This window comes from Xiphias gladius, chromosome 13 (assembly GCF_016859285.1).
Source record: "Xiphias gladius isolate SHS-SW01 ecotype Sanya breed wild chromosome 13, ASM1685928v1, whole genome shotgun sequence".
NCBI lineage: Eukaryota > Metazoa > Chordata > Actinopteri > Istiophoriformes > Xiphiidae > Xiphias > Xiphias gladius.
The window spans coordinates 792256-818441 of NC_053412.1; the positions used below are offsets into that span (position 1 = coordinate 792256).

General features: G+C 42.5%; 1 protein-coding gene across 3 annotated transcripts in view; it reads right to left on the reverse strand.

The window, feature by feature from the left end:
- agap1 (ArfGAP with GTPase domain, ankyrin repeat and PH domain 1) overlaps nucleotides 1-26186 on the reverse strand; it is a 178402-nt gene that overhangs the window by 58889 nt on the left and 93327 nt on the right. For all 3 annotated transcript variants that reach the window (XM_040141921.1, XM_040141922.1, XM_040141920.1), the window contains 6 exons: nucleotides 26035-26120; nucleotides 24773-24914; nucleotides 23422-23556; nucleotides 13562-13689; nucleotides 11890-12045; nucleotides 10657-10749 (listed from right to left, as the gene is read on the reverse strand). In XM_040141921.1, coding sequence (XP_039997855.1) covers nucleotides 10657-10749; nucleotides 11890-12045; nucleotides 13562-13689; nucleotides 23422-23556; nucleotides 24773-24914; nucleotides 26035-26120 — 740 coding nt within the window. The remainder of the gene's footprint in view (nucleotides 1-10656; nucleotides 10750-11889; nucleotides 12046-13561; nucleotides 13690-23421; nucleotides 23557-24772; nucleotides 24915-26034; nucleotides 26121-26186) is intronic.

Here is a 26186-nt window from a genome sequence, read left to right on the forward strand (position 1 = left end):
GTTTTTTTTTTTAATGTTGTATTAACCATGAAGTTCTGGTGGTTTTGAGCCACGTTTTACTGCACGGCGCAGGTTTGTAATGTCTGGCTGACCAATGGGTTGGTGCTGTTGAGGGGTTGAAAATAAAATAAATAAGGTCATGTTTGACCTAAAAATAAGAATGACGTTTATGTGTGTTGGCAAAATGCACAACGAGGACTTGGTGCAGAACCTCAAAACATTTCAGGAAGTTAAAGCAGGTCAAATATATATATATATATATATATATATATATATATATATATATATATATATATATATATATATGTATATGTGTGTGTGTGTGTGTGTGTGTTAAAAGTTACGTTTGTTTGTTACTTGGCAATATATCCCAAAAACCTGTTGAAAGATTTCAATGAAATTTGGTAGAAAGTTTATTGCTTTTTGGTGTCGCTCCTGTCCCGCCTGAAAAAGGGATTTTTAAAATATTTTCTCCTTATGAGCTACACCCCCTACTTGAAAGAAACAGTCTGGCACATGAATCCCACGGCTGTCACTCTGAGTGCTTCTGGATCAAGACCTGCGCTCGACTTTTTAAAAATAAATTTCTGTTCCAATTTAGAGGAGTGTACAGTCTTGATGGCGCTCTATGTTCCCCGAGTGTTTTCTAGTTAAAAAAGATCATTTATTTCCATGTGGTCCTTGACCTGATGACGGAGGGAAAAACTAATTTGTCGCCTGGTGTAAAATAAGCCACAGTTGAGGTAAACGGTACAAACCGGAACATCAGCAACACAGAGAGGAAAACCCACTACCGACATCAAAACACGCACACCAGCAGAAACACAGCCGCATGGGTCTCCACGACAAGGTCGGCGTTGATGAGGCAAGGACAGCGAAGGGCAGGCCCAGGGGAGCAGGATGCAGACCAGATCAAATAAAACACCACAGAAGAAGAGGGGGGTTGAAGAGGAGCTGATTTATCTGATAAGAGTTCTGGGTAATTAATTAGAAACTCAATTATCCAAACCTTACTTCAGCAGTCTCAATTCATTAGTGGATAAAAAACCTCGCCCCTCGTTCAACGCTGACACTCAGAGAGAGACAGGATGTGAAGAAAACAACACTCCTCTTCCTCGGTGAGAGACCCTCAGGTCACCGCTGGTGGCTTTTGTCCGGCTTATCATCAGACGAGTGTACACAACACACCGAATACAAACACACACACACACACACACGTGGCATGAAACAGCAAAGCGACCACAGGGACACTTCCAGCGCGCTCGGAGAAACACCCACGTGCCAAACAAAAACTGTGGAGCGCTCCGTGGAGAACGCTGCGCCGAGGCGTAATGAGCACAATCTAAAAATGCTCTTTGATTGACGCCTGTGTTCCTTGTTTTAATTATTTCTCAAACTAAAAAGGGAGAGACAACCCTCCAACACATCCTCCACCCTCCACCCCCCGAAAAATCTAATTTCCAGGGGTTAGTGTGCATGACAAAAATGTCATCATGGCCAAAATGGCTCCGAGCAGTGACAACCTTTCCCAGGGAAATGATATTTTTCCAATCCGGCGGAAGGCGGATCGTGTCACCCTCGTTAAAGCCCTGATAGCAGGTCTTTAATATTCACCGTCTTAATTAGGGCTGCAGTTAATTTCATTAAATTCTTTGGCTGCTAAATGAAGCAGATTATGAGACATCTTTTATTGCGAAGCGTGAAATTACAGCCTGCCCGCTGCCAATGGCGGGGCGAAACTAATGAATTACAGGGTAAATAACACCCGAATTAACCATCCAATTTAACTCCTTACAGAGCGCCCGGTGCCGAGGGGGGACGAGTAGACTTGTCTAAACCAGCCTGCCCCGCGCTCGTCTTCAACCCGGCGAGAGGCAATTACAACCACGACACTAATCAGCTCCTCACAGGAAGACGACGACGACGACGTCCGAAGCCTTGAGACTTCTGCAAGAATCAGAGGTCAGCGAATCTATTAAATAGTCAGTGGCTGCAGCACCAGTGCGCATGGATGGATTACAGAAAGGGCCGGGTTCCTGTCTGAAGTTTTTAACATTGCTTGTGTTTTTGCTCCTGATCCAGTTCCAAGTTGATTAATATTGATTATCTCAAGACTTTTTTCAGTGATTTAAACAGGTCTGGTGTTGTGCCGTCTGACGGATCTTTTCCACGGCTGAAAACGGAACCGCGGACGTCATTTTCTTGGGCCAGAGCAATCAAAATGTCAAGAGAAAAATAGCCCAAAAAACGTTGATAAGCCTGAAAGAGATACAAAACCAACACAGGTCGATGGAAATCAGCTTACAGAAATAACTCTTACACGCTCTCTTAACTGCTTCCGGCAACCTCTGCTACCGCTTCTGTGTCGACCGAATGTGACGTTATCGGCACAAATACGCCGGTCACTGCTTATCTGTTCGATAACATAATGCCCCATCCCAAACAGAAAACAGCTAATACGGTCGCAATATCAGGCTGAGGAACCAAGTGAACCAAAACCGGCAGTTCATTCTGATCATCAGGCTGACTCAGCGTGTTAAGTTGTGACTAGCCTCCGAAACGCTGCTGAAGAAGATGCAAAGTGGCCATGACAGACAAATGGAGTGTGTTTCATTGAGAGAGGGCTGAGGTGCCTTCAAGAGGACGTAACCTCGATCTTCATTTCAATTTTTCTAGTATTCTCTCTTTTGGTAAAGTGAGATTTTACAACTGTAAGACAGGCAAGCTTAAAGCCCCTTTGAGTTTATTTTTAATTTGTTGAGAAGTGAAAAGAATCTAAATCCTGCCTGGAAAAAATGAACTCAAGAATGGACGGCACTTTGGTACTAACTAGGAAGTATTGTGTCATGGGGCTTTAACAAGTAAAAACACGGTAAGGTCTTTTTCAGAAGCAGGAGTGGAATTAATTACTGTTGAAGGTGCATCATTAGTTACAAATCTTCCTCTAATAAGGACATTAAACTTCTAATTTGAGTCTCTGAACCTTTAAAATCCATCTGAGCATGATTTTAACTCCAAGGTCTCCAGCTCAGATTCCCTGATGGCTTGGAAAATCCAGGCAGCAGTGAAGTGAAAGCGAATAAGAACCATTTCGTCCTCTCATTATCTTTCACAGAGTTGGCCTTGAGTGAGGTGCTGAGTGCCCAAACTGCTCCAGTGGAGCTGCTGAGTGGCCACCAGTAAAAAGGCTGTGTTTGTACTGGGCAGCTCCCAGGTGGGACTCAGTGAGGGTGTAAAAACACCATGGTGCTCAGTCAACCCTGACTGGGTAAATAAAGGTTTAGATGAAGAAGAAGAAGGAAAAAAAAAAAACCTCTCCGGTGTCTCTGCGGTCCCAGCGGCTCGGCTGCTGTGTCGGAGGAAATTAATTTGTTAGATTGTTGGTTTTCAAAGCGCCTCGATCAGCCGCTTGACAGAGACATGAGCGAGCCTCTCCCTCTCTCTCCGGTAATTATCGGCTAATTAGCGGCATGGAGCAGATGTCGGAGGAGCCCTGCGCCGTCAACAGCCTCTGTAAACAAAGCTGGACGCATCCGCTCACTTCAAGAAAGAAGAAGAAGAAAAGAAACAACCAATCAGCTGCCGGTACAGCCAGAGTTTCCTCTGTGGTTTCATGTGGCAGCGAACCATCTTAGCAGGAGGTTTCAGCTTTGACTCCACATGTGTTTCCTGTTTTAGGTCCTCGTGCAGGTGGCAGAGATAAATGTTGTCCCTCAGAGAGTTAATTATAATAAACATGTTCATTCTTGTGTCTTTAAAGGGATGTTTCACTAAATTACACTGCCGCTGTGTTTCCCACAATTTAAGAATTTTTGGCGGTCGACTGGATAAGAAACTCACCATCGAGTATGTGACTGAATTTGAATGCATCATTCTGGGGTTTCATTTACATTTCCAAAAACAAGCTGACAAATACAAGTTTAACAGGCAAAAACTTCAGGGGTTTCAGTTGCACAAATTGAATTCTACATTTCTTAACAGTGTAATTTTTGTTCTCAAAGTAAACCCAAAAAACTCTTCTATACTCTATTTGAAGATTTTGGACTATATGATGTGGACAGAGTCGTGAAGCTGCTGTTGACATGACTCATACCTCAACTACAGCTTAATGTTTTCCTTCAGGACAAACGTCAGAATTTGTGAAATGCCTCTGGGTCTAGACTGTAGACAGAAACTGAACTAAATGATGTACATACAAACATTTGGAGGTAAAGTTCCAAACTACAATTACGCCTCAAAGAGGAGGACACACACATTGTTTTTGAACATTCCCCAGTCACACAACTGCTTTGTTGACATTTTTTTGTGGTCTCATATTAACTTTATTTTCCCCAACGCTTCTGTCACTTGTTTTGTGACTTGTCTTTTGCAATCATTTTGGGTTGATAAACCACCTCACCCCTCGATGCAGTGTAGTACATGGACCCGAATACTGAGTATAGGTCCGTAGCACCAAGTATCTTTGAAAAGACGGTTCCTGATTTAAATGGAAATCTAATGTCATCAGATCTAATCAAACAGCTTCTGATCTAAAGCCTCCGAACTTCAGACCCAACCATCCTGAGCCCACAAAATGAGGGAAAATCTTTTTTTTTAAATCGATTTCCTGTATCTGATACGTACAGATGAAGTTTCTATTCATTCTATTCTACTCATATCTGAGCTTTCCTGTCACACCTGTACTGCGTTTACATCCCCGTTAACACCTACAGGTTAAACTGAAGGAGGAGCTGTTGGATACTGTTTTCTGTCTGAACGACTGAACGCTCGCTGCTCGCCGAGGCTGTGGGGATGGAGGCGACGACAACGAGAGCCTACGTGACACAACTGACCTCGCGCCGCCCACACACACACACACACACACACACACACACACGTTAACGCACTGATCCTGGGCCCGTTATTCTGTGAGCATAAATGTAAACACTGATTTTTATTTATGTCATGCTGTTTATCTGTGCATGATTTTTGCGTGAATACACATAAGATGTGCTTGTGTTGATTTTTACTGGCTAATTGTGTCAGAGTGGAAGCCCGCCTCGTTCTCATTACAGCGAACTGAGACCACCATGCCCTGGCCTCTATGTGCGTGTGTGTGTGTGTGTGTGTGTGTTTTTAATGAGCGCTGGACTATCTTAACAAAGGCGTTCCCCTTTAACAAAAAGGCGAACCCGAACCGCCGTCACCTCGAGTGGCCGAGAGTCGCACTGAGAGTCGTTCTAATGAGGATCAGGACCGATGAAGAGCGAACAAGAGGCTTAAACGATCCTGCACACACAGGTATAACACAGATACACACAAATATGCGGACACAAGACTAGAATAAACTGAAGAAGAGGAAGAAGTGGGTTGCTGGCAGGAACACTCAGAGCTGCCGTCAAAAATTCTAATTAACAGAAAATAATCTGACTGAATTTCAATTTTCTTTCACCTCATTATTCAGTCTGACATTGGGTTTTTCATATTGTAATCTTCATATTTTGATTTAACACTTACTTTAAGCTTTAACCTCCCTGCTGTTAAGAGGATCTGTACATGTAGTGATTTTCACACTGACTACAGAGCTCACAGCAGCGTATTGTGAGGAGGTGTAACTTGATTTTACAGCGGCGTGTTGTGTTGCGGCAAGCGACGTGACGCCGCTAATCTCGCTGGCAGATGTCGGACTCCGTTAGGTCATTGTCCCGGCCTTCCTCCGAGGTACGGCGGTAATCGGCGGTCGGTTAGTGACTGCGGGTTGATGAGGATGTTTGTGAATGCTTGTGGCTGTAAGCTGACCCCCGACCGGACTGATAAACTCGATCAGTTTCATTTCATTTGTAATGAAACTGATCATCAAGACACAGTATTTTCGTGTTTGCTCTTATCCACATAAGCAGAGTAACAACTGTCTCAGCATCCCCTCTCTGTGTGTCCTCCCAGGTTCAACTTGACAAGGTGTGTAACAGTGACTCACGAGGCAAATTGAAACACTGGAGTGGGTGATTCCTGATTGGCTGTTCTGTCTCCGATCTGCCTGCTACTGGGATTATTACAACACCAAAGAGACGCAAAATGACCTCAAAGAGACATAAAGCGACTACAGGCGGTGCGTTGTTGAAGTTGCTTTCTGTCTCTTTCAGTCTCTGGGTCCTATGGGGGCTTTTACTTGTCAGTGCCCAGGGGGCCTTGTCCATGCCTGGGCTCAGATACGCTGCAGAAAAACCGGTGGATGGATGGATTAACCATTTCAAAAATAATGAATTAATTTGCTAATTTAAGTTTTTGTTAAAATCAACACTTGCTCATTGTGAGTCGAGAGTTTTCTAACAACTGTCTCCTGTCAGCACAAAGTTACAACTGATATTAATGTCTGTGGCAGGCAAGAAAAAAATATTCATGATCTTTGTACAAGACACTTTCCAAGGTTTTCTAAGGCCTGGTTTGAGTGAAATGCATTCAGTGCTTTTTAAAACTCACCCCTACATGTGAATAAATCTCAATTAAAATATGAAAAGCTACGATTTTGTTAGAAAGCGTGTGCTCATTTTAAAAGCATGCTGTGAGGAGGTTAACATTAATTAGTAAGTCAACTAGCTTTATAAATATTATACCCATGGTTCCTCCATTTTTATGGGCACCTGTGCTACTGATTTTTTTTAAATTTGTGTTGGACCCTGAGGGGAAAACCTATTTTTTCACAGGCTGATCTGACATGAGAAGAATCTCCTCAACAACTTACAACCGGCTCTTTCACACAGATTTCTAGTTTATTAAACTGATTTGATTTCGTTTGAACATAAGAGATGATGACTGAGTGATCATTTCTTACACTGACAGGAGGGAACGAGATGTGAATTTTATCTTAATTCAGTGTCGCTTTTGAGCAAAAGTGGACGTGGGCTCTCATTCAGACATGAAGCCAACATGTTAAACTGGCAGAACAGAAACGGATCTTTTTCTTCATGGCTGTATCGGTGCAAATCCATGTTCAGTTTGTTGCTGAGATGAGGCCAGAGTTGACTGACTGAGCCTGCGTGTGTGCAGTGTGTTATTCTCTGTTATAAATGTCTGGTTGAGTTCATGTTGGGAGACAAAAAGGTGACAGAGACGGAGTCAGACCATTGTCTCATTAAAAACAAGTGTGAAAACAGTGCTAATGGGAGAACACACACACGCACACACACACACACACACACACACACACACACACACACACACACACACACACACACACACACACACACACACACACACACACACACACACACAAGCAGAAACACACACACACAAGCAGACACACACACAGAAAGCAAAATGGAGTGCAAATGGAGCGTTAATGGGGAAAAGGTAGTTGAACCTTGAATCTGAAGTGCAATCTCTCTTCCAACACACATAGAGTCACACACAAGAGTCTTCATAAAGCACACACACACACACACGCACACACACGCACAGCCTAATTAGGGAGCAGGTCCGCAGTGTGTTGAGCCTGTCGTTGACTCTGAGGAGCAGGCAGGCAGATGAGGCGAGAGCGACCACAGGGACCCATCAAATCAATTAACGTCCATTTCCAAAAAAATACAACAGGAGGAAGCCCGGTGCCCTGCCTCACAGCGCTGCCCCCTCTGCTTTATTCTGCTCTGGAGGGGTGGGGTTGGGGGGGGGTGAGTACGTCTGCCATGCCGTGCCATGCCGGGCTAAGTATATGTCTGGTTTTACTGGCGTGGATTTGATCCGTTGACTTAAAAAATAATCAGTGATTTTATTGAGCAGCTTTTTGGACAACGAGTACTGAATAATAACCAACCTGCTGAGTGATTGTCTGTAGATGAAGAATCGAGGATTTCAGCTGTGATGATTTTAACAGAAAAATCAACTGAGGGGAAACTATTTTTTGTTGGTGATATAATATAATAAGTACTTCATAACGTTGCTGTACAGTGATGATCACTTATGTCCAAATAAACTGAGGGATTAACTGCTCCTCTGTGTGTTTAAGAAATTAGGAACTCACTCAAATTTAAACTCACTGGATTATTTGATAAATTTGTTATAGAGTTGAGAGCAGTGCAGTTTTTTTCCTCAGCCCATAAAAAGCTACCTGGAGACACACGGGTTTCACAGCGACAGCACGTAGCACCACTCAATTTTAGGATCATATCAACGGCTGTATTGAACTCATTGGAGTCTCTTTTAATCAGAAACACCCCACAGGTATATTTTCTACTTTGCTTAAAGGAACACTGGTCTTACACACACACACACACACATATCTCTCTATAGATATATATATATATATAGATATAGATATATAGATATAGCTATAGATATATACAGATATATATATATATATATATAGATATATATATATATATATATATATAGAGAGAGAGATCTATATGTATATCTATAGATATAGATATATACATATACATACACATATACATGTGTATGTGGTTAGCTTAGCTTATGCTGTATCATATTTCCCGGTAGAGGAACAGAAATATAAAAACTACAAATTGTGGTTTTGGGGCGCGTCAACGTGGTGGATAATGTTTTCCTGATCAACAACAGCATAACCGTCCAACTCAGCGCTGCTGTTTAGCATTTCTGCTGGTGACAACCAGAGTCCGGGAGGTCTCTGCTCCGCAGGATTTAAAGGCTTTGATCATGGAGCCGCTACAGGAAACGCGTTGTTCTTGTCACCAAGGTTAGTGCCAACTGCTGTTGTTCGCTAAATCCTCATTTATAGAATAAGCACTGTTCTTCAACCCTTTTGATCGCAGTCATAGACCCTGGTCTCCTTTGAAAGGGAACTCTTTAAATTTTACAACCAAACAGTCAGAATCAGTCAAAGAGACACTGAACCGAAGTAACAGAGGCACATATGTGGTGGAAATGTAAGGTCTTTTTGTCTTGATTATGTTTTTGGGTCATAAATAAGGGAACATAAGGCCTGTAGTTGGACATTTTTTGTGTGGAAAAAAACCCCAGAGCCAAAAGTCTGAACCACAAGCTGCTGCAGTGATATGGATCCTAAAATGCTTTGCACAGATCAGGAGACTTAGAGTTTAGGTAGAAGTTGTCCAAGTTGTGTGGAGTCCGGTACGGACCAGAACAAACCTGAAGTAGCTCCACCAAGGCCAAAGCCTCCCACAGGTGGGACGGTGGGTTTTAAAAGGTTAAATACTGCAGGGAGAAATTACGCATAAGCATCAACCACCATAGTGAGTTGTTGTGAATGGTAAATGATTGATAGATCTGGGATTGAATCTGGACTTGAAAAGTGAATCTTCAAAAAACTAGGGAATGAGCACAGAAGGAATAAGAATAAAGAGATGTGTTGAGCACGGCAGGTTCATGAATCAGTCAACATCACCACATCACATGAATGCAGCAGAAACTTAAGCCAGACTCAAAGTCAAGGTAGATGAACACATGAGGACATAAAGCAGCAACACGATTCTTTTACATCAAATTACGTTTTCCAGGTGATAAGAGAGAAGATAAACGTCTTAAGATTGAAAATTGTTCAACTAAGACGCTTTTCTGTCCTTCTTTGAAATGGAATATGTCACATTTCGAATCATTCTTTGAAATTATTAGAGACTCGAGGCTGCACTCAGACCGAATTAAGTGGAGCAAAAAGCTGGACTCCGCCCGCTGAGCCCCACCGCTGAATTGACACCACAGAAGAAGAAGAGAGCGGTGCGTTTGAAGCCGCTGGGAGACGGAGAGGGATTTTCACACGACGAGGACGGCGTTCAGCGTCAATTACTGTCCGCTCTGCTACGACAGCACAGCGGGGTCTTTTCTTAAACGACGACCCCAAACAAACAGCAGCAGCAGCACATGCCTCCTCTCTCTCTCTCTTTCTTTGTCACTCTGTCTCTACGTCTCTCGCCCGCTCTCTCCTGGAGAGGCGGCTCCTAATCAGAGATGCGATTTGTTCATTAGGAGATTACAAGTGAGGCAGCAGCGTCGACACAAGAGGCGCCGATTAGTGCCTGTTAATTGCCTGATTTTGTTGGGAGCCCCCCCCCCGTACCCTTCTGCCACCTCTCTCACCCCCCCCTCACCCTCTTTCTGTCTCAACTACTGCTGCTCCAACATGAGGGGAGCTCGTTTGGAACAAATTAAGAGCCAATTCAGGTGCTCTCCTCGCCGTCGCAGCAGGGATGTGTGTGTGTGTGTGTCTGTTGAGGTTGTGGCGATGTTCACCTCCTTGCTCGCCCTCCCCTTCATCCTCTGCTTCCCCTTTTTCTTTTATTCCTTTAAAACGCTGCTGCCAACGCTCCGATCAAAGAGCTCAGGAAGGGAAAAAATGAGAGGAAAGGAGGCAGCTTTGAAAGGGAAAAGAGAGGGACACGAGGAGGGACACGAGGATGGACATGAAGAGGGACATGAAGTGGACGAACAGAGGGAGGGTGGGAGGTGGAAGCGAAAAAAAAATAAAAAGATAGGAAAGAAAAGAAGAGGAGAAAAGAGCGATGGAGGGAGTGACAGTGAAATCCCTTCCCTCTCCTTCTCCTAATGATCTGGTTGGAGGACCCGGGAGAGCCCCTCGCTCTAATTGATGTCAAGTGTGTGATTTCACTGTTAATCAAGGCCGAGGCATCAAACAGAGAGAGCCAGAGAGCGAGCGACAGAACAGGCAGGAAGTCTCCGTCTCACCTGTTTGATGGGGATGGCTCGCCCGCTGCCGATGCTGTCGGCTCGAGCCTCCAGGCCTTTCTTGTCCTTGTCCGTCTCGCTCGCCTTCCTCGACTGTGGAACAACGAAACAATAACCTTTATTACTGAGACTAATTCTGAGTTTTCATTTCAACGGCGCTGCAAAAAAAAAAAAAAAAAGATATGGGACAAAAGAAATGCTCAAAATGCAACCTCAGGATATTCAATTTAATGGGATATGAAACTGAGAAAATCTTGACACTGGAAAAGGTGAAACATCATTTGTCAAAATAGCTGCCAATTAATTTTCTGTCAATCGACTAACTGATTAATCAACTAATCATTTCGTCTTTACTTGAGACATTAAAATAAGATTGTTGAGTTTCAGAGTTCATTCTTGACCTCGCCGCAAACAGCAGCCGGCAAAGCAATCGTGCCTCAAGGTCCATTTAGTAGCTGTTGTGGGGCTTTTGATCTTATCACATGATCATCATCATGTGACATGACTGATAAAGAGCTCCTTCAGCTGAGACTGCTCTGCCCACTGCTGTTTCCAATTGTGCTCCTGTCTTTCGTGGTGTTGCATGGTATTTCATTTTATCGTCAAATATAATGTCATATATATTAACACAGTATTACAGTAACATAGTGACAAGTGGTTGCTTCCAGTTTCGAACTCATTTAAACGTGACAAAATAACACTTAAACACACTTTTAGCATCTTAAGACGATTATTACCTGTTAAGATGCTTCAATTTAGTGTGTAAACACGTAATGATCTTTGATGTCAACATGAAGAAGAAACTAGACATTTCTGACCGAGCGGCTCTGGATATCTCACCTCCATCTGATGCACTATTTGTACTAGAAGGTTGCACTAAATCTGAGCTGACATTTCTCAGACTCCACACATGTGCGTCTGTAATGGATCAGACTGAAAAGTTTCCGAGTCAGACAACGATGAAGACTGTCTTTTTTTTCTTTCCTTTTTTAAACTCCTGTTATAATCTACTAAAATTGAAAAATGAGACAAATTATAATAAATCACCATTATAATTTCATGTGTAACAGGATTTTCATGGGCATGAGGATTGTCAAATTTGAGATGGTCAGTTTTACACACACGCAAGAATCAGAATGTCCTTGACTGAGTTCATTCATCTTATTGTCAGTAACTTCACAAACTACAACCTTCTCCCCTGAAGCAGGCACGTCTATCAGGCAAAGGACTCACAGTGAAGAGGTTGGAGCGGCGTTTGGACTGCTTTCGGACGGGCGTTGGCGTGTTGGTGGTCTGCGGTACGTCGATGCGGAGCTCCTTCTGGCTGGTGCTGGGCGTGGACGGCACCGACGACGAATAGTCGCTCAAACTGCCGCCGCCGTTACTCGTCTGGACGGACGGAAAGGAGGAGGAAACAAAAATCAGATGTTCAACATTCAGATGTTTTTCTACATTTTTATGCTGGAAAATAAGACTGAGCTTCTGTAACAACCTCCCTCGTGTTCTCACAGTTTCACAAATTCACAAACACTCAACAGGATTTTAACAGCTTGAGATAAAATGTCAACTTTCACTTCACAATCAAAGCTGGAACAAAAGCAGATGACATTCTGGGATTCAGTGAAATCTTCAGAGAAATCTCACAAACGTTGATTAAAATATGGTTTCACACATATTTGAGAGTGTATGATTTAGAAATGTGAGTCCTTGTGGAGCATTTTGGAATAAATCCCTCCCTTTGTAGGTCGTCTGTGAATGTACGAGCCTCTGCACTGTATGAGAAAAGTTTCCTAGTGTTGTCTAACGTGTTGGACGTCTCATCAGTGTAATAGGTGTCTCCTGAGTGCAGGGCGAGGCGGCAAACACTTGACAGTAATCAGTGAGAGCTAAAGATGCACCGAGGGCTGTTTTGTGGAGGCGGCGGGAAGATAAACACGGCTCTCGGGGGGATGTGGCGGCGCCGATCAGACTCGCTGAGCGATGGCTTTTTAATGAGAAATCGATGGAGGATTGAAGGATGAGGATCGAAGAGCTTAACGGCCTGAAGCTCCAGCAGCGCGGGGAGGGGGCGTCTGTGCGTGCCGACACATGTGAGAGCCGTGTGGCGAAATGCACTTCAGTTTGTGGTGAACATCAGACGTGTGCAGGGTCTTCACATGTGTATTTGTGCCTCTAGACCTGTTGTTTCTGCTAAAGTTTGTCAGTAATTTTTTGGATTACAGAACACACATGCACACTTGAACAACCATAAAAAAGAGTAAAAGTTTATCCTGCCCTGGGAAACATTAGATTGATGAAATAAAAGGTCCACTTTTTAAGCTTTTTCCAGAGCTTTCAACTGCATCTCACAGTCTTCATCAGGAGATGATGAAGCAGTCGAAGGTAGTGGGATACAGTTGAAAGCTCCAAAAAGAGCGTTGAGATGTTAAGATGCATTCGTCAAACTAAGCAAAAATTAAAGAAGGTTCAGTCTTGAGCCATTTTTTAGGATTGTTTTTGTCCGAGTTGGACGAGACAACTGTGCAAACTCCTGGTGTACGAGATCATGTCATATGACCGGAATCTCCACAACAGAAACTTAATGGACCTTAAAGACTGACTTTTTACGAAGAAATGAAAATTCCTCCGTGTTGACCTGTTTAAGCCCATAACTGAAACCTTACATCTCCTGCCATTTTTAAAGAGATCACAACACCAAACGGCCAAACACGTTTGTTTACTGTTTTTGGGACAAATGTGCACGAGGCTTGTGTCTATATGAGACATTTTCTGAATTCATTATTTTGGGTAAATAATTAAAGGTATAGTTAAATCCCTGACTTTGTTACAGTGGTTGGTGCGTCATGGTGGAGTCTACGTCAGAGGCGTACAGCATTAATCACAGCTCTGAAGCTTGACCTCTGACCTGGCTGATGTGGACGGCCGACACTTGTGTGGAGCAGACGGACGAGTGACTCGGCGAGTTGGGGAGCGACTTGCACGGCCCGATGGACAACTGCTGCTTCTTCCTGGTGGCCACGATCTTCTGGGCAACTGAAACGCAGGAATCACACAATAAGATAATAGTGTAACACGCAGTGACCAAAGGAACAACAGGAAAGTGGGCTGATTATGAAAAAGCAGAGATGACTGTAGACGTGTTTAACACCAGAAAAACGCAGGAATTACAAACATATAGACGTACTGTTTTTTTTTGTGTGGACGCGTCGGGGGTGAAAGCCTTTTCTTTTGTGCGGTGCTGTTTTGTTGCAGTGAAATTAAAGACTTTTTAAGGACTTTTTAATACCACACAGAATGTAACTTTTTACCTGTTTCACCATCATACCAGCCAAAGTCTGAAAGTATGATGGAAAACCAGAGGCTGAACTACAACTATTTATTACAGTTACTATTTATGAAGTAAAAATATTTACTATTATATCACATTTTTATATAACAATAAGTCAGAAAAGGGATGGATGCGTCAACCAATTAAAAATAATTTCTTTCCAATGGACCAATGGACAAAGAAAAAGAGAAAGAAAGTGAACATTTATTCAAGAAAGGAGAGACTTTTTGAGACCAGCGTATGCAGATTATATCATACAGGCTATGTACACTTGTGGCATATATTGAGGTCTTAGAGACAGTCTAGCATCACCTGGAAGCTGCAGTGTTCAACAACAACAAACTATCTTGGTGACGTTGAAGATTTTTAAAAATAAAAGAGAAAAATTGCCACAGAGGAGAGGAGGAGCGTCACCCAACACAGTGAGCCAAAGGAATCGTCATCTTCAGCAGGGTCCCCCCCCCACACACACATAAAACCTGCATCCATGTCCAGCTTGATGTGTTTTACTGAGCAGTGATTCTGCAATAAAGTGATTTTTCTGCAAGTGTCTAAAGCCTGTAAAATCACCCGGAGGAGCCTTTTACAGTTTGCATGGGGCTGAAAGTTTAAAATCTGAGAGCAAAAAAAAGTAGTAAACAGAGTCACACGCTACATTTTCTGGTTCCAGTTTAACAATTACAACTGGAATTGAAGAAAAAAAATCCCTTTAATATCAAGTTTTGATGTGAGGCATTGTACTGACACTAAAATATGTATGAAACTGAACTTTCTGTAAACTTGATTTTAATTCTCAAGTTTTCTGTCATTCTTGTCATTACCCAGGGAGGGCTGATCAATACCTAAAAAAAACTAAAAAAACAAATCACTGTAGAGACAATTAGGGACGATCCGTTCCTCGGATTGGCTGTTTGAATTTGCTTCGTATTACTGAGGTCTGAGACTCATGGTCCACCAGTCTGGTCCAGACTGAAACATCCCAACAACTGCTGGATGGATTCCTATGAACCTTTGTGCTGACATGCATGGCGCCCATGCCCTTCAGCACAGACAGTGGACCTGTGTGTTCGTTCTTCACAAGCTGATAAAGCGTTTTTCCACATCATCATCATCATCATCATCAGGTCAAAATTTGAAATTGGCCAGTACTTTTTTTATGGTTTACGACCAGATAACTGGAAAACCTTCCCATCGGCCTCAGCGTTGCTCACGAAACACCGGGGTGTAAGGCCGTGTCATTGTGAGCATGCGAGCAAAACGGCGTCAGCATGTAGCTCAATGCAACACGTGATTAAGATTAAACAAAATGTAATGATCCACGCACACATGTTGAATCTGACAGAAGCTCAAATGGCTTGTGATTCGATTTATTACAGAAGCTCTGCCAGACACTTATGGAGCTTTTTGCTGCTGGTGAAAAACAGTTTAAGACAGAAACGGTAGCACGACAAAATTGTCCCAGTTTAAGAGTTTGATGCGTAAAAAAAACACGTATTTAATCTGCTGCAGGTCAGTCAATGATCTGCCTTTAAGTTAAAAGCTGATCACATGGGAGTGGGTCATCAGAGTGTTCATGTAAGGACGGTTTCACAGTACGGCAGCTTGAGTTTTATGACTCAGATCTCAAAACATGTACGCGCTGCCACTCTGCAGTGGTTGTGTGTTGTGTAGCATATTGTATGTTGGAAGACCAGAATCCAGGTACACCAGTCCAACTCCGACTTTCTCATATGGTGTATTCAAATTAGAAAATTAGAAAAAAAACAAAAACAGAACAAACCATTACTTCAAGAGCAAAACAGCACAATCAATGTCGAAGTTCTGAGTTTCGATGTTGAGGTGAAATCTGTGACTTTTTCCGTTCATTGTCTGTTTTTGCTCTGAACGGCTTCATCGCACCGTGGAGGTTTTTCTTTTTTCCTTTTTTTAAACAATACGACATCTCAGAGTTTCTTCTCTCTCTCTTTTGCTGCCCTTGGCTCGGCACCGTGTCACCTGGAGGTAAATGTTTACGACTGGCTCCTCATTAACGAAGCCGGGGGCTTTAACGAGCCCAATTAAAACAATGGTTTCATCTGCGAGCGCATGAAACAGGCCTGTGTTTATTGGAACAGAGATAATGGAGTCACTAAAGTCTTAACTCTCTCCTGCCTCCGCTCCAGCGCCACACTCCTCAAACGCATCATCAGACTCAACGGCACTGTCTCTCCCAGCTTTGGTTTTGGCCCAAATTTTAATGTAATTGTGAACGGAGGCTGGTGAGAAAGGCCGACGCTGCCAGCGTGACTAAAAAACTAAAAACCGGATTGTGGCTGGGAGCCTCTCGCACACATGTCAGCGTGCCCGTCCTGCACCTGGCAGGCTGTATATTACCTTAAGTGTTAAGAACAGTTATGATAAGACTGTGCTAAATATTTAAACTGCACGATTAATGCGATTTAACTTTATCCATCAATCTCGGTTCTGCTCTGAGAAGCTGCCATTTCTTCTAATGGAAACGTCTCCCCTTTGATCAGATTTATGACGGGGCTGCACCACTGGGTGAGACATAAAGAGGGGGGGGGGGGACTCTGCAGTGTTTCACTCTTTTCACTTTAAAGTCAGACGCTGAAGCGACAGTCAGCTCCAGATGTGTGCATCACATGGTTGAAGACAATCATGATGTTTATCAGAACATATGTTGTAATAGTGAAAAAGGTGAAGTAACAGTGTGGACGACTGAAGAAGTTAAACACATGGCAGATATGAGTTGCTTCAGGTCACTCAGGGCAACTCGTCAACGCTTTTCGGGGGGTTAGAATGACAAATGAGAAACGCAGCGTTAAAACTGCACAACTGAATTTCAAATCCTCGCAGAGATTCCAAAGTTTCCAAAAATACCAAATTTTGGGAAAAGTAGAATATTTCCATTTGACGGTGCTGCCATAAAAAAAACAAACGTAAAAAAAAAACATCATATAGCCATGATTGTGTTACCTGTGATATATGATTCTGGAAAGTGGGGTTTGTGTGTTAATCAGTTGTTATGACAGTAAATCAGTAAAATTAAGAATAATCAAAGGTTTTGCCAACCACAAAAAAAAAAAAAAAAAAACCCCTGTAAATCACGAGGGCGCAACAATGAAGTCAACACATTCCAGTGCTTGATATCTATGTGAACCCGACACTGAGCTACAACCACTGGAGACGGTCACACCTCTTTAAACCTGTAGACGGTTTTCTCAGTTTCGCAAAATATGCAAAACCCACTTTTGCGAGTTGAGCGTGAAAGATCATTCGTCATCATGGTAGTTTGAAAAAACATAAATATCTTCTTTTTTTTTTTGTATTTAGCATTACTTTGGTTTCGTGGTCTCACGCTGCCATCTAGTGTCCTTTCAGAGAAAAGACGCCGTATAAAGTTCCTGGACCCGGATCTAGTTCAGATGTTTGTTTACATGCATCAGTGGTTGTGGACTGTGTGTATGTACAGACGTTTTGTGTTAATCAGTGTTTTGTGCGTATTCCTGTTTGTATGAGGTGCTTCACATTTGTGTTTGAGTATTTTTGTGTGTCTGGGTGAACGTTTCTGAGTGATTGTGTGGGAGGTCATCTGAGCTCGTTAGTACCCTGCGTCTGCTCTCTAACACGGATTAGAAAGAAGTAGAAGAATAAGTAGTGTGTGTGTGTGTGTGTGTGTGTGTGTGTGTGCACGTGTGTGTGTTGGGGGGTTCATGTCGGTGCAATTAGGCTAATTAAATTAGCACGCTGATGGACGAGGGAGCACGGCACTGTCACCCTCCCTCCTCCCCCTCCATCCCTCACACAGAGGTCACTCCCCCCGACTGGACGAGGCTTCACTTCCCATTACAGCAAATTACACGTTAACAGCGCGCACACACACACACACACACACACACACACACACACACACACACACACACACACACACACACACACACACACACACACACACACACACACACACACTGGAGTCACAGCCTAAAACAAAGAAAATTACGGAAACAAATAAAGACAAAACACATTCAACCTTGTAATTATTCGTTTACAGGAGGAGTCATTGATTAGGTTCAACGATGGGCCCGTTTTCCACAGCGTTTGTTTTTGAGAATTTTATTTATTTTAAGAATAAAAACAGATTTATTAAACTTGTTGTTTTAGGGTTGTTTTCAACACACGTCAGTTACAGCAGCTCATGTTACTCTGGAAATCATTTGGCATCAATTGGACTGAGGGAACAGATGTTTCAAGTATTTTTTTTAATGAAAGGTGCCAAAATGTATTGGCTTTAGCTTCTTAAATGTGCATTAGCCCTACAACTAACATTTATTTTCATTATCAATTAATATGCTGATTATTTTTTCAATTGACTGATCAGGTGTTTGGTCCGTAAAACACCAGACAATCATGAAAATAATTTCCCAGAGCCCAGGGTGCTGTCGTCAGATAGCTTTTTGTGTTTGACCAACAGCCCAAGATTTTCAGTTTACTACGACGCAAGACTGGAAAAAAGTGGCAAATTCTCACGTTGGAGAAGCTGGAACCATCAAACGTTTGCTTTAAAATGGACAGAAATGACGAATCAATTATCAAAACAGATGCTGATTATTTTTCTGTTGATCAACCGATCGATTCATCAACTCTAGTGTGAATATTGTCCGGTCTTCAGTGAGAGTGAACTGATATTTTGGGGTTTTTGACCGTTCGACTCAGACAAAACGTGCTTTGAACATGTCAGGTCGTTGTAAGAGCCATTTTTCACTTCAGCTCTGACATTACACGATCAATTAATTGATCTAGAAAATAACTAAAAGCTGAAAGGGCTGGTGTTTAAAGCCGCAGAGCCACCGAGGGATTTTTTTTTCATGGTGACAAACCTCAACCGAGCACTAGTGATGCCCTCGATCAGTTTATGTTTATCACTATTCAAAACTTGGGCAAACCGCTATAAAAATAAGATTAAATTACGGCTTCTGTGGGTTTGAACCTCAAACAGCAGGCCAATTATTTTTTAACACTAAACGTTGTGGTCACTCATGCAACTTCCTCCTCTCTCGCTCTCTCACTGTGCAGCCGCTGGAACTCATCAAAACCTTTACTACATTTACGACGCTCGCCACAGACGCTTTATTGTCCCACACACACAAACCAGTCACGTCAAATTAGTGCGAATCAGCGTTTCTTCACCAGGAGCCTCTGCTCGTCGGCGTGATGATCCAGCTGATAATGGAGCTGAATATGAACGCTGTAATTACAGCCCCCCCCCCACGCCGGCCAACCAGCCCCACCCACCCCGAATCAATCCAGAGGCCAAATGAAGCGAAGGTCTTAGACATATGCATGTGAGATCAATATATACACACATTCCCTCAGAAATTTTATTCATGATCGACAAACACGAAGATGTCGTTTAAATCAGTGTCGAGGAACAATCTGTCGGGGAAAAGGAGAAAGTCTGAGAGTGAACTTTGCTCAAGATGACAATGAAACATCGAGCGACAACTAAAGCCGAGGAAGAAATGAAAAAAATACAGGCAGCGGAGGATAAACATAAATATAGAAACAATCACAGAGGATCGAGAATCGATTAGGAATCTAAATAATTATGTTATTGCAGGTCAAACTGAACCGTGGATTTAATTAACAAGAAATCAAAATCTTAAAATCAGTTTTAACATATAAACTACAAAATCTTCAGACAAAAGCCAGGATTGGAAGACGACGTGTAAAACTGGATTTACTGTGAATGTTCTAGTAAATATAATTAAGATAAAGGAATAAATCACCGAATAGGCCACAAAGACAATAAAAGGAAGAGTAGTTTAAATTCTCAGTGTATTTTCAATATATATCTGTATATAACCTTCTAACAGGTGTTGGAGCTTTTCTTCATTATAATACTGAAGGAAAACTTAAATAAATCTAAATGAATATTTATCAATATGCGTATATAAAGCACAAATACAAAGATTATAGAAAGAACATAATTTGTAGAAGGAACCAAGTTACAGTCCTGAACTGTCTTCATATTTTTTTATTCTCTGTCTTTTTATTCAGTTTCCTGTCTGTGCTTGAGCTTTTATTTTGGAAATCCATGTCTACACGTGAACAAACAGGTGCAACGAAATGTGTTTAAACAAATTTCAGTTTCTGAAACACGAACCGAGTCTGTTCAGCCACAGTGACTCTGCAGATCAGCTGACTGCAGCTCTCTGTGTGTGTGCGTGTGTGTACTTGTTATCATATTCCGGTGGGGACTTTAACCTGAATGCACACTAACCTACGGGAACTCATGTGGTCCCCTCGGGTCCAGACTGGTTTTTGAAGGTTAAGACATGGTTTTAGGTTTAGCTTTAGGTTAGGAGCTAAGGAATGCATTAGGTCAAGGAGTGTCCGCACAGGGATAACGGAACTAACGTGTGTATGTGTTTGGACATGTATATTCTAGCAAATCATTTTCCCACACATGAAAAAATAAAAGCAAAGGCAAATACAAAACGCAGAAATTGTTTTGCATTCAGATGCACTTTCAGTTGTAGTAACACACACACACGCACACGCACACACACACACACACACACACACACACACACACACACACACACACACACACACACACACACACACACACACACAGCTGCAGGCTGCTGTCATGTTCCGCGCGTCAAAAGAAAACGTGAAACTCATCGTTCTGCTGGATGATTAAAAAACTGATTAATTTGGGATAATGACGAGAAGAATACAAGGAGACAGTGTCAGACACAATAAGACACATACACACACACACACACACACACACACACACACACACACACACACACACGGCAGAATAATTAAGAAGATAATAAGGCAGCGTTTAGTGTGGAAATCTTCCTTCTGGGCCGAGAGCACTGAGAGCAGGGCTTATGATCTACTGCCAAAAACAGCTCCTTTCATTCATGTTTCCAGGATTTTCCATCAGCTGTTCTTCCTCTGTGGTTTCCCTCGATGCTGCTGCTGCTCAACCTCTGTTCTTATTATTAAAAAAAAAAAAAACCCCAAGAATATTTGTATTTAATACTGAGAGTTTGTTACACTTTCACTAATATTTACAAACTGTGTTATTAAGTGTTTCTAGTGTCAAATCTGTTCAACGCCACTTCACTGTTGAGTGTCTGTTCCTGCACTGCCCCCTTCAGGAGAAACAGGGCTGGTGTTCTGGTGATATTATGGTTATTAAATCTCATGTTTAGACTCAAACAAACACTGACTGTCTCCTGCTAACAAGTATCCTGATGTATCTGATTCCTCTGAGCCACAGAGCTCCGTCGTTTCCCAAAACTATTAAAAACACATCTATGAGCACACACACACATGCAGTCCTGTTGCCACGCATACACACTACAGCACCAACTGTGGATTAATCCGCCGCTGAAAATAGACCCCAACAAATTCTAATAATTTTCTAGAAACTTTCCTCAAAATTTCCCCAACAATTAGCTGGTATTTGGAGGTAAATCACTAAATCGATATTTCCAAGATAGAAGACCTATGCAATTTGTTACGAATCATAAAAGAAATGGAGTAAGTGAAGGTGTGAAGTTTTTAATTAGAGCCCACATGAGAATCGCGCCCGATTGTTTCTTTGAGCGTAAACCGTCTGGTTTCCACTTCATAAAGTGACCCAGTGTGTTTGTGCTGAAGAGCTTCACCTCAACCTGTAAACACAGCCTGAGCTTTCAGCAGCAGAATCTGAGCCGCGAGTATAAAACTCAGGTGGATGCAGACGGAGCCAGAGGCTGACAGACTCAATGCAGCTCTGCTAATTAACCGCTGAGTCGTGTCATTTATTTCTCTCTAATTACAGCCGTTAACCCTGCGCCTGCCGACCAGCCGCTTCATTAACGTCTCAGCTCTGTCTCCTCTTCTTAATGTGCTTTCAGAATGTAAAAAATGAGCTGCAGGGTTTACTATTTGCAAAAATACTCCAGCGCAATGATAGAAAAAAGCTTTTCTGCCTCGCACTTCTTTTGTTTCACTGACAGGGCTGAAGCTATAGGACGAGTGGTTCAATCTCCTCCCGGGATTTGAGCCTTCGGATTTTAACCTTCTTGTCGCCACGTCCTCTGAAAACTTTTCACATTGTCCAGAGTCAATAAATCTGAACCCAATCTTTCCTCTGACGCTAAAAGTCACACATGTCAGTGTTTGTTTTAGCTAACCTACTACATGAGATGGTCGGGCAGAACATTATATTGTTTTTAGTCTGTCATTGTTGCTGTACTGCAACTGCAACTATAGAATAGTTGAAACTAACTAATATAAGTAATGTAATATAGCACCACTTTTGAATGTCATGATTATATATGGATATTATTCAGTAACGTCAAGTGTGGGCTACAACTGTGATTATGTCTGATCAGTCAATCTTCATATTAGGGTTGGGCCAATAGATGACTGGCCGACAGTCATCATGGTGACCCCCCCCCCTTTATTCCACAGCGGATAAAGTAAAACTGGGTGCCACTCTGTTGTCTTACAGGGATATGATGCCTACAGCGGATTATCCAGCAAAACACAAAACAGAGGACCTGATGGCAGAGTGGCTGGGAAAATGTCCGGATGCCATCGTCCATCACGACATTTCGCTGTTCGATTTGCGATTCTGCTACTATCTCAAGTTTAATTAAAAGAAAATGATGAAAATCTTAATTGCAACATTGGTCAGAAAAAGGGCTTTTGGAGGTTGAAGTTAAAGTCGTCAGGACAAGATGAATAATGTCAGACATTGTTAGAGATGACAGGGAAAAAAAAGCCCAGTAGCCGTAAAGACAGCCTAAATGATCCGGCTCTCAGTATATCGTCCTGATAAATGATCCCCACCCGTCCAGCATTTCCAGGAGGTTAAATCAAACACTATGAATTCCCTCTCACCTCCGGTCTCAGCAACTTCACTCTGAACAAAATGCTGAAAATCAAGGTCAGACTTGTAGCAGCTCTGTGGCTGTTTGGTCATGACTCTTAGATGCTCCATCTTACGCCCAGTAAGGCCCAACAACATTCACCCAGGACCTTGACGACTCCGGACACTCTCCTCCTCCTCCTCCTCCTCCTCCTCACCTCGTCTCCTTCCTCCTCCTATAATGTCTGATTCTTTTATTAATCCCGTCGGGGAATCGTCTCTTTTTGTAGGTGTCTCCCCCTCCCTCCCTCCCTCCCCTCGCTATGATAAAACTTAATTGCAGTTCGGTTTGAGCTAAATAGCTGAGCGGGTCCATTTAATTCTTAATTGACGTGTGATTAAGAGGGGCCGAATGGGGCATCGGGAGGGGGGGGGAATGTCACCTTCCCAGTGGACTGGACTCTGGTCTCCTGACCACAACTGCTGACGACGAGGTTATGCTGGACACTTTCGCTGTGTTTTAACAGTGTGTTGGAAATGGACAGATGGCTCTTACCGTCCTGGAAAACTCGTTCCACGTTGAGGCCGTAGGTGGCGCAGGTTTCGTAGTAGGTGCAGCGTTTGAGGTCGTTGGAGAGCTTTCGGGCCCGGCTGTCGTCGATCACCCTGGGGTTGGCTGAGCTGATGGCATCTGAGAAGGAAAAGGAAGAGAAAGGGCTCACGTCTTATGTCTTTACATATCAAAATTTCCAAATGTCAGTTTTCCTGAAATCCTAACCCGCACATTTTTTGAGAGTAAAATGACAAAACTACCACCTGAACATGTTTTACTCTTTCTAAATGTAAAGAAGTGTCGTGAGTTCTTGTGAAACAGAAAGTATCTAAAAATCTTTGGACTGATTTGCTTACTGATCATTATGTCAATTTTCCATATGAAGGCAAAAAAAAAAAAAAAAAGCGTGCTACAAATAAAGAAATATGATTTACATTTACATGTATTCATTCGGCAGATGCTTCTGTCCAATGTGCCTTAAAAATGAAATGCAATCTGAGCCGCAGTAGGTCAAGGAGAAGCCACGCTTTCATATATCTTATGAAAGCTGCAAGATCAGCGCTTAATAAATGTTCCGAGCACAGCTTCCTGGTTTAAAAACCGATGATGGAAAAGGGAACACGAGCACATTGTTCGGGGAGAGAACACCGGAAACTTGGGTGATACTCTGGCACCCTCTGCTGTTACATGTGTGGCAATGGAGGATTTCTCCTTCTCAGATGGTCCATTCAATGTCTGTTTCAACAATGTTTCCCACTCTGTGGTCTGTGGCCATGAAGACTCATCTGACATTACCACCTTGGGCTTTAGGAAAGTGCGAAGGGCATTTTCTGACAGGATATGGACCAAACAATTAATTGAGTAAAAATCCCGGCAGGTTAACTGATGATGAAAATAATGAGAAAAATGTCAGGAACTTGTGAAAAAAAACAAAAAACAATTACAGTTTCCTAAAGCTCTCAGTGATGTCTCCTAATTGTTCTATTTGCCAAACCAATGGTGTTAAAACCCCAGAATATTCAGTCTACAATGATATAAAACATAAAAGAACAGGAAATCTCCACATTTAAGATGCTGGAACCAGAGGATTATTGACAATTTTGCTTGACAAACAATTTAAAAGACAGATCAACTGATTACTAAAACTGACTAATTTTACTGTCAATCAACTGATTGTTTCAGCTCCGTTTCCTTGTGTAGTGGTGTTTTGTATAGTGAGAATAAAGAGACACCACTGAGCTTTTCAACTGTAATCCTGATAATACTCCACTAGATGGCAGCAACGCATTAGAAAGTCATACAGATTGTCTATGGTGTGTGTGTGTGTGTGTGTGTGTGTGTGTGTCCGTCCCACCTTGCGTGCCGACCAGCACCAGCGGCAGGTCGGCGGTGTTCCTGTAGTTGGCGAGGCGGCTGAAGTAGTGGTAGACCGTCTGGAAGCTGATCTCATCCTCCAGACTGAAGACGAAGATCACAGCGTCGACCCACAACGCAAACTGGAGACAGACAGTTTGAAGAAACAACTTTATTTACATTTAACTCTGCAGAAAACAGGCCACAACAAACACACTTATTCCTCCTGGAAATTACAGAACCTTTTTTAAAACGTTAAACGCTGTATTAGTGAGGTCTTTTTTAGGAACTGGGAGCTGAGAACCACACAGAGGTAAAGAAGTCAGAAAGTGTTAAAAGACAAACACACACATTGGGTTGGTTTAAATCTGCACTGGGGATTTGTTGACTATGAGAAAAATGTAGTTTAACAACAGACTTATCCTTAAAAGAAAACTGATGTTCACAGGGATGGAGAGAGGGAGAAATGGAGGGAGGGAAGGAGATAAAACTTTGAAAGGCAGAGAGTTCAGGAGCAAAAAGAAAACAAGTGAATTATTCATGAAGTTTCTGTCTAGACTCGCTCACGTTAGAAATCCATTTGGTCAGTTTGCAGGACAGACAAAAAAAAACAAAAAACCCTCCAGTTTCATCCCGGACGGATTCTCTCTGATCACGCAACACAAAAAACTGTGTTTTTCATGCGGCACAAAAACACGTTTGTCATCCAAATCGAGAGAAGTAGTTCATTTTTAAATGAGTGATCTTAACATTAGAGAAGTTTGATGAGAACCATGGTTAAAAACACTTCTTTCATACATTCAAATTATGAATGAAAGTGGGAAATTTCTTGTGATGAAACCACATTTCAAATTAATTGTGACAAATCTGCCCACATCATAAACTACTCAGGTTTGTAGGTGGAAGTAACCAAGCCTCCATTACTGCTCCTGCATCTCCCTGTGTTAATGACTAAGGGATTTTTTCAGGAGACTGTGCAGGAACCTGTTATATTCACTGAAATAAAGTCCATCATCTAAAAATCTTAACATTTTTTTTAAATAGTCAAGCCTAGACATTATTTCACCAACACCACACACAACACCTCACATCCAGATTGTGAAAGTCCGAAGTTCGTGTTATGTTTTTTCCCCCAAAACCAGTGACATAACCAGTAACCTGTCTTTCTACATTAACACACACAGCTGGCCGTGAGTGACCCAAACACCCCTGCATGCGAGGGAAAAGTTTGGCGAGCAGGCTTCGTTCAGGTGCAGTACTCACCTGAGCCTCTGGGGGGCCCCCTTCATCTCTGATGAGCAGCAGGTGACTCTGACCGTCGACCACGATCTCCTTCTTAAAGCGACCGCCTGCAGGAAATGACGACAACCATCAGAGACGACGCGGGAGAGAAGAGCAGCTGGATGATTCATGTG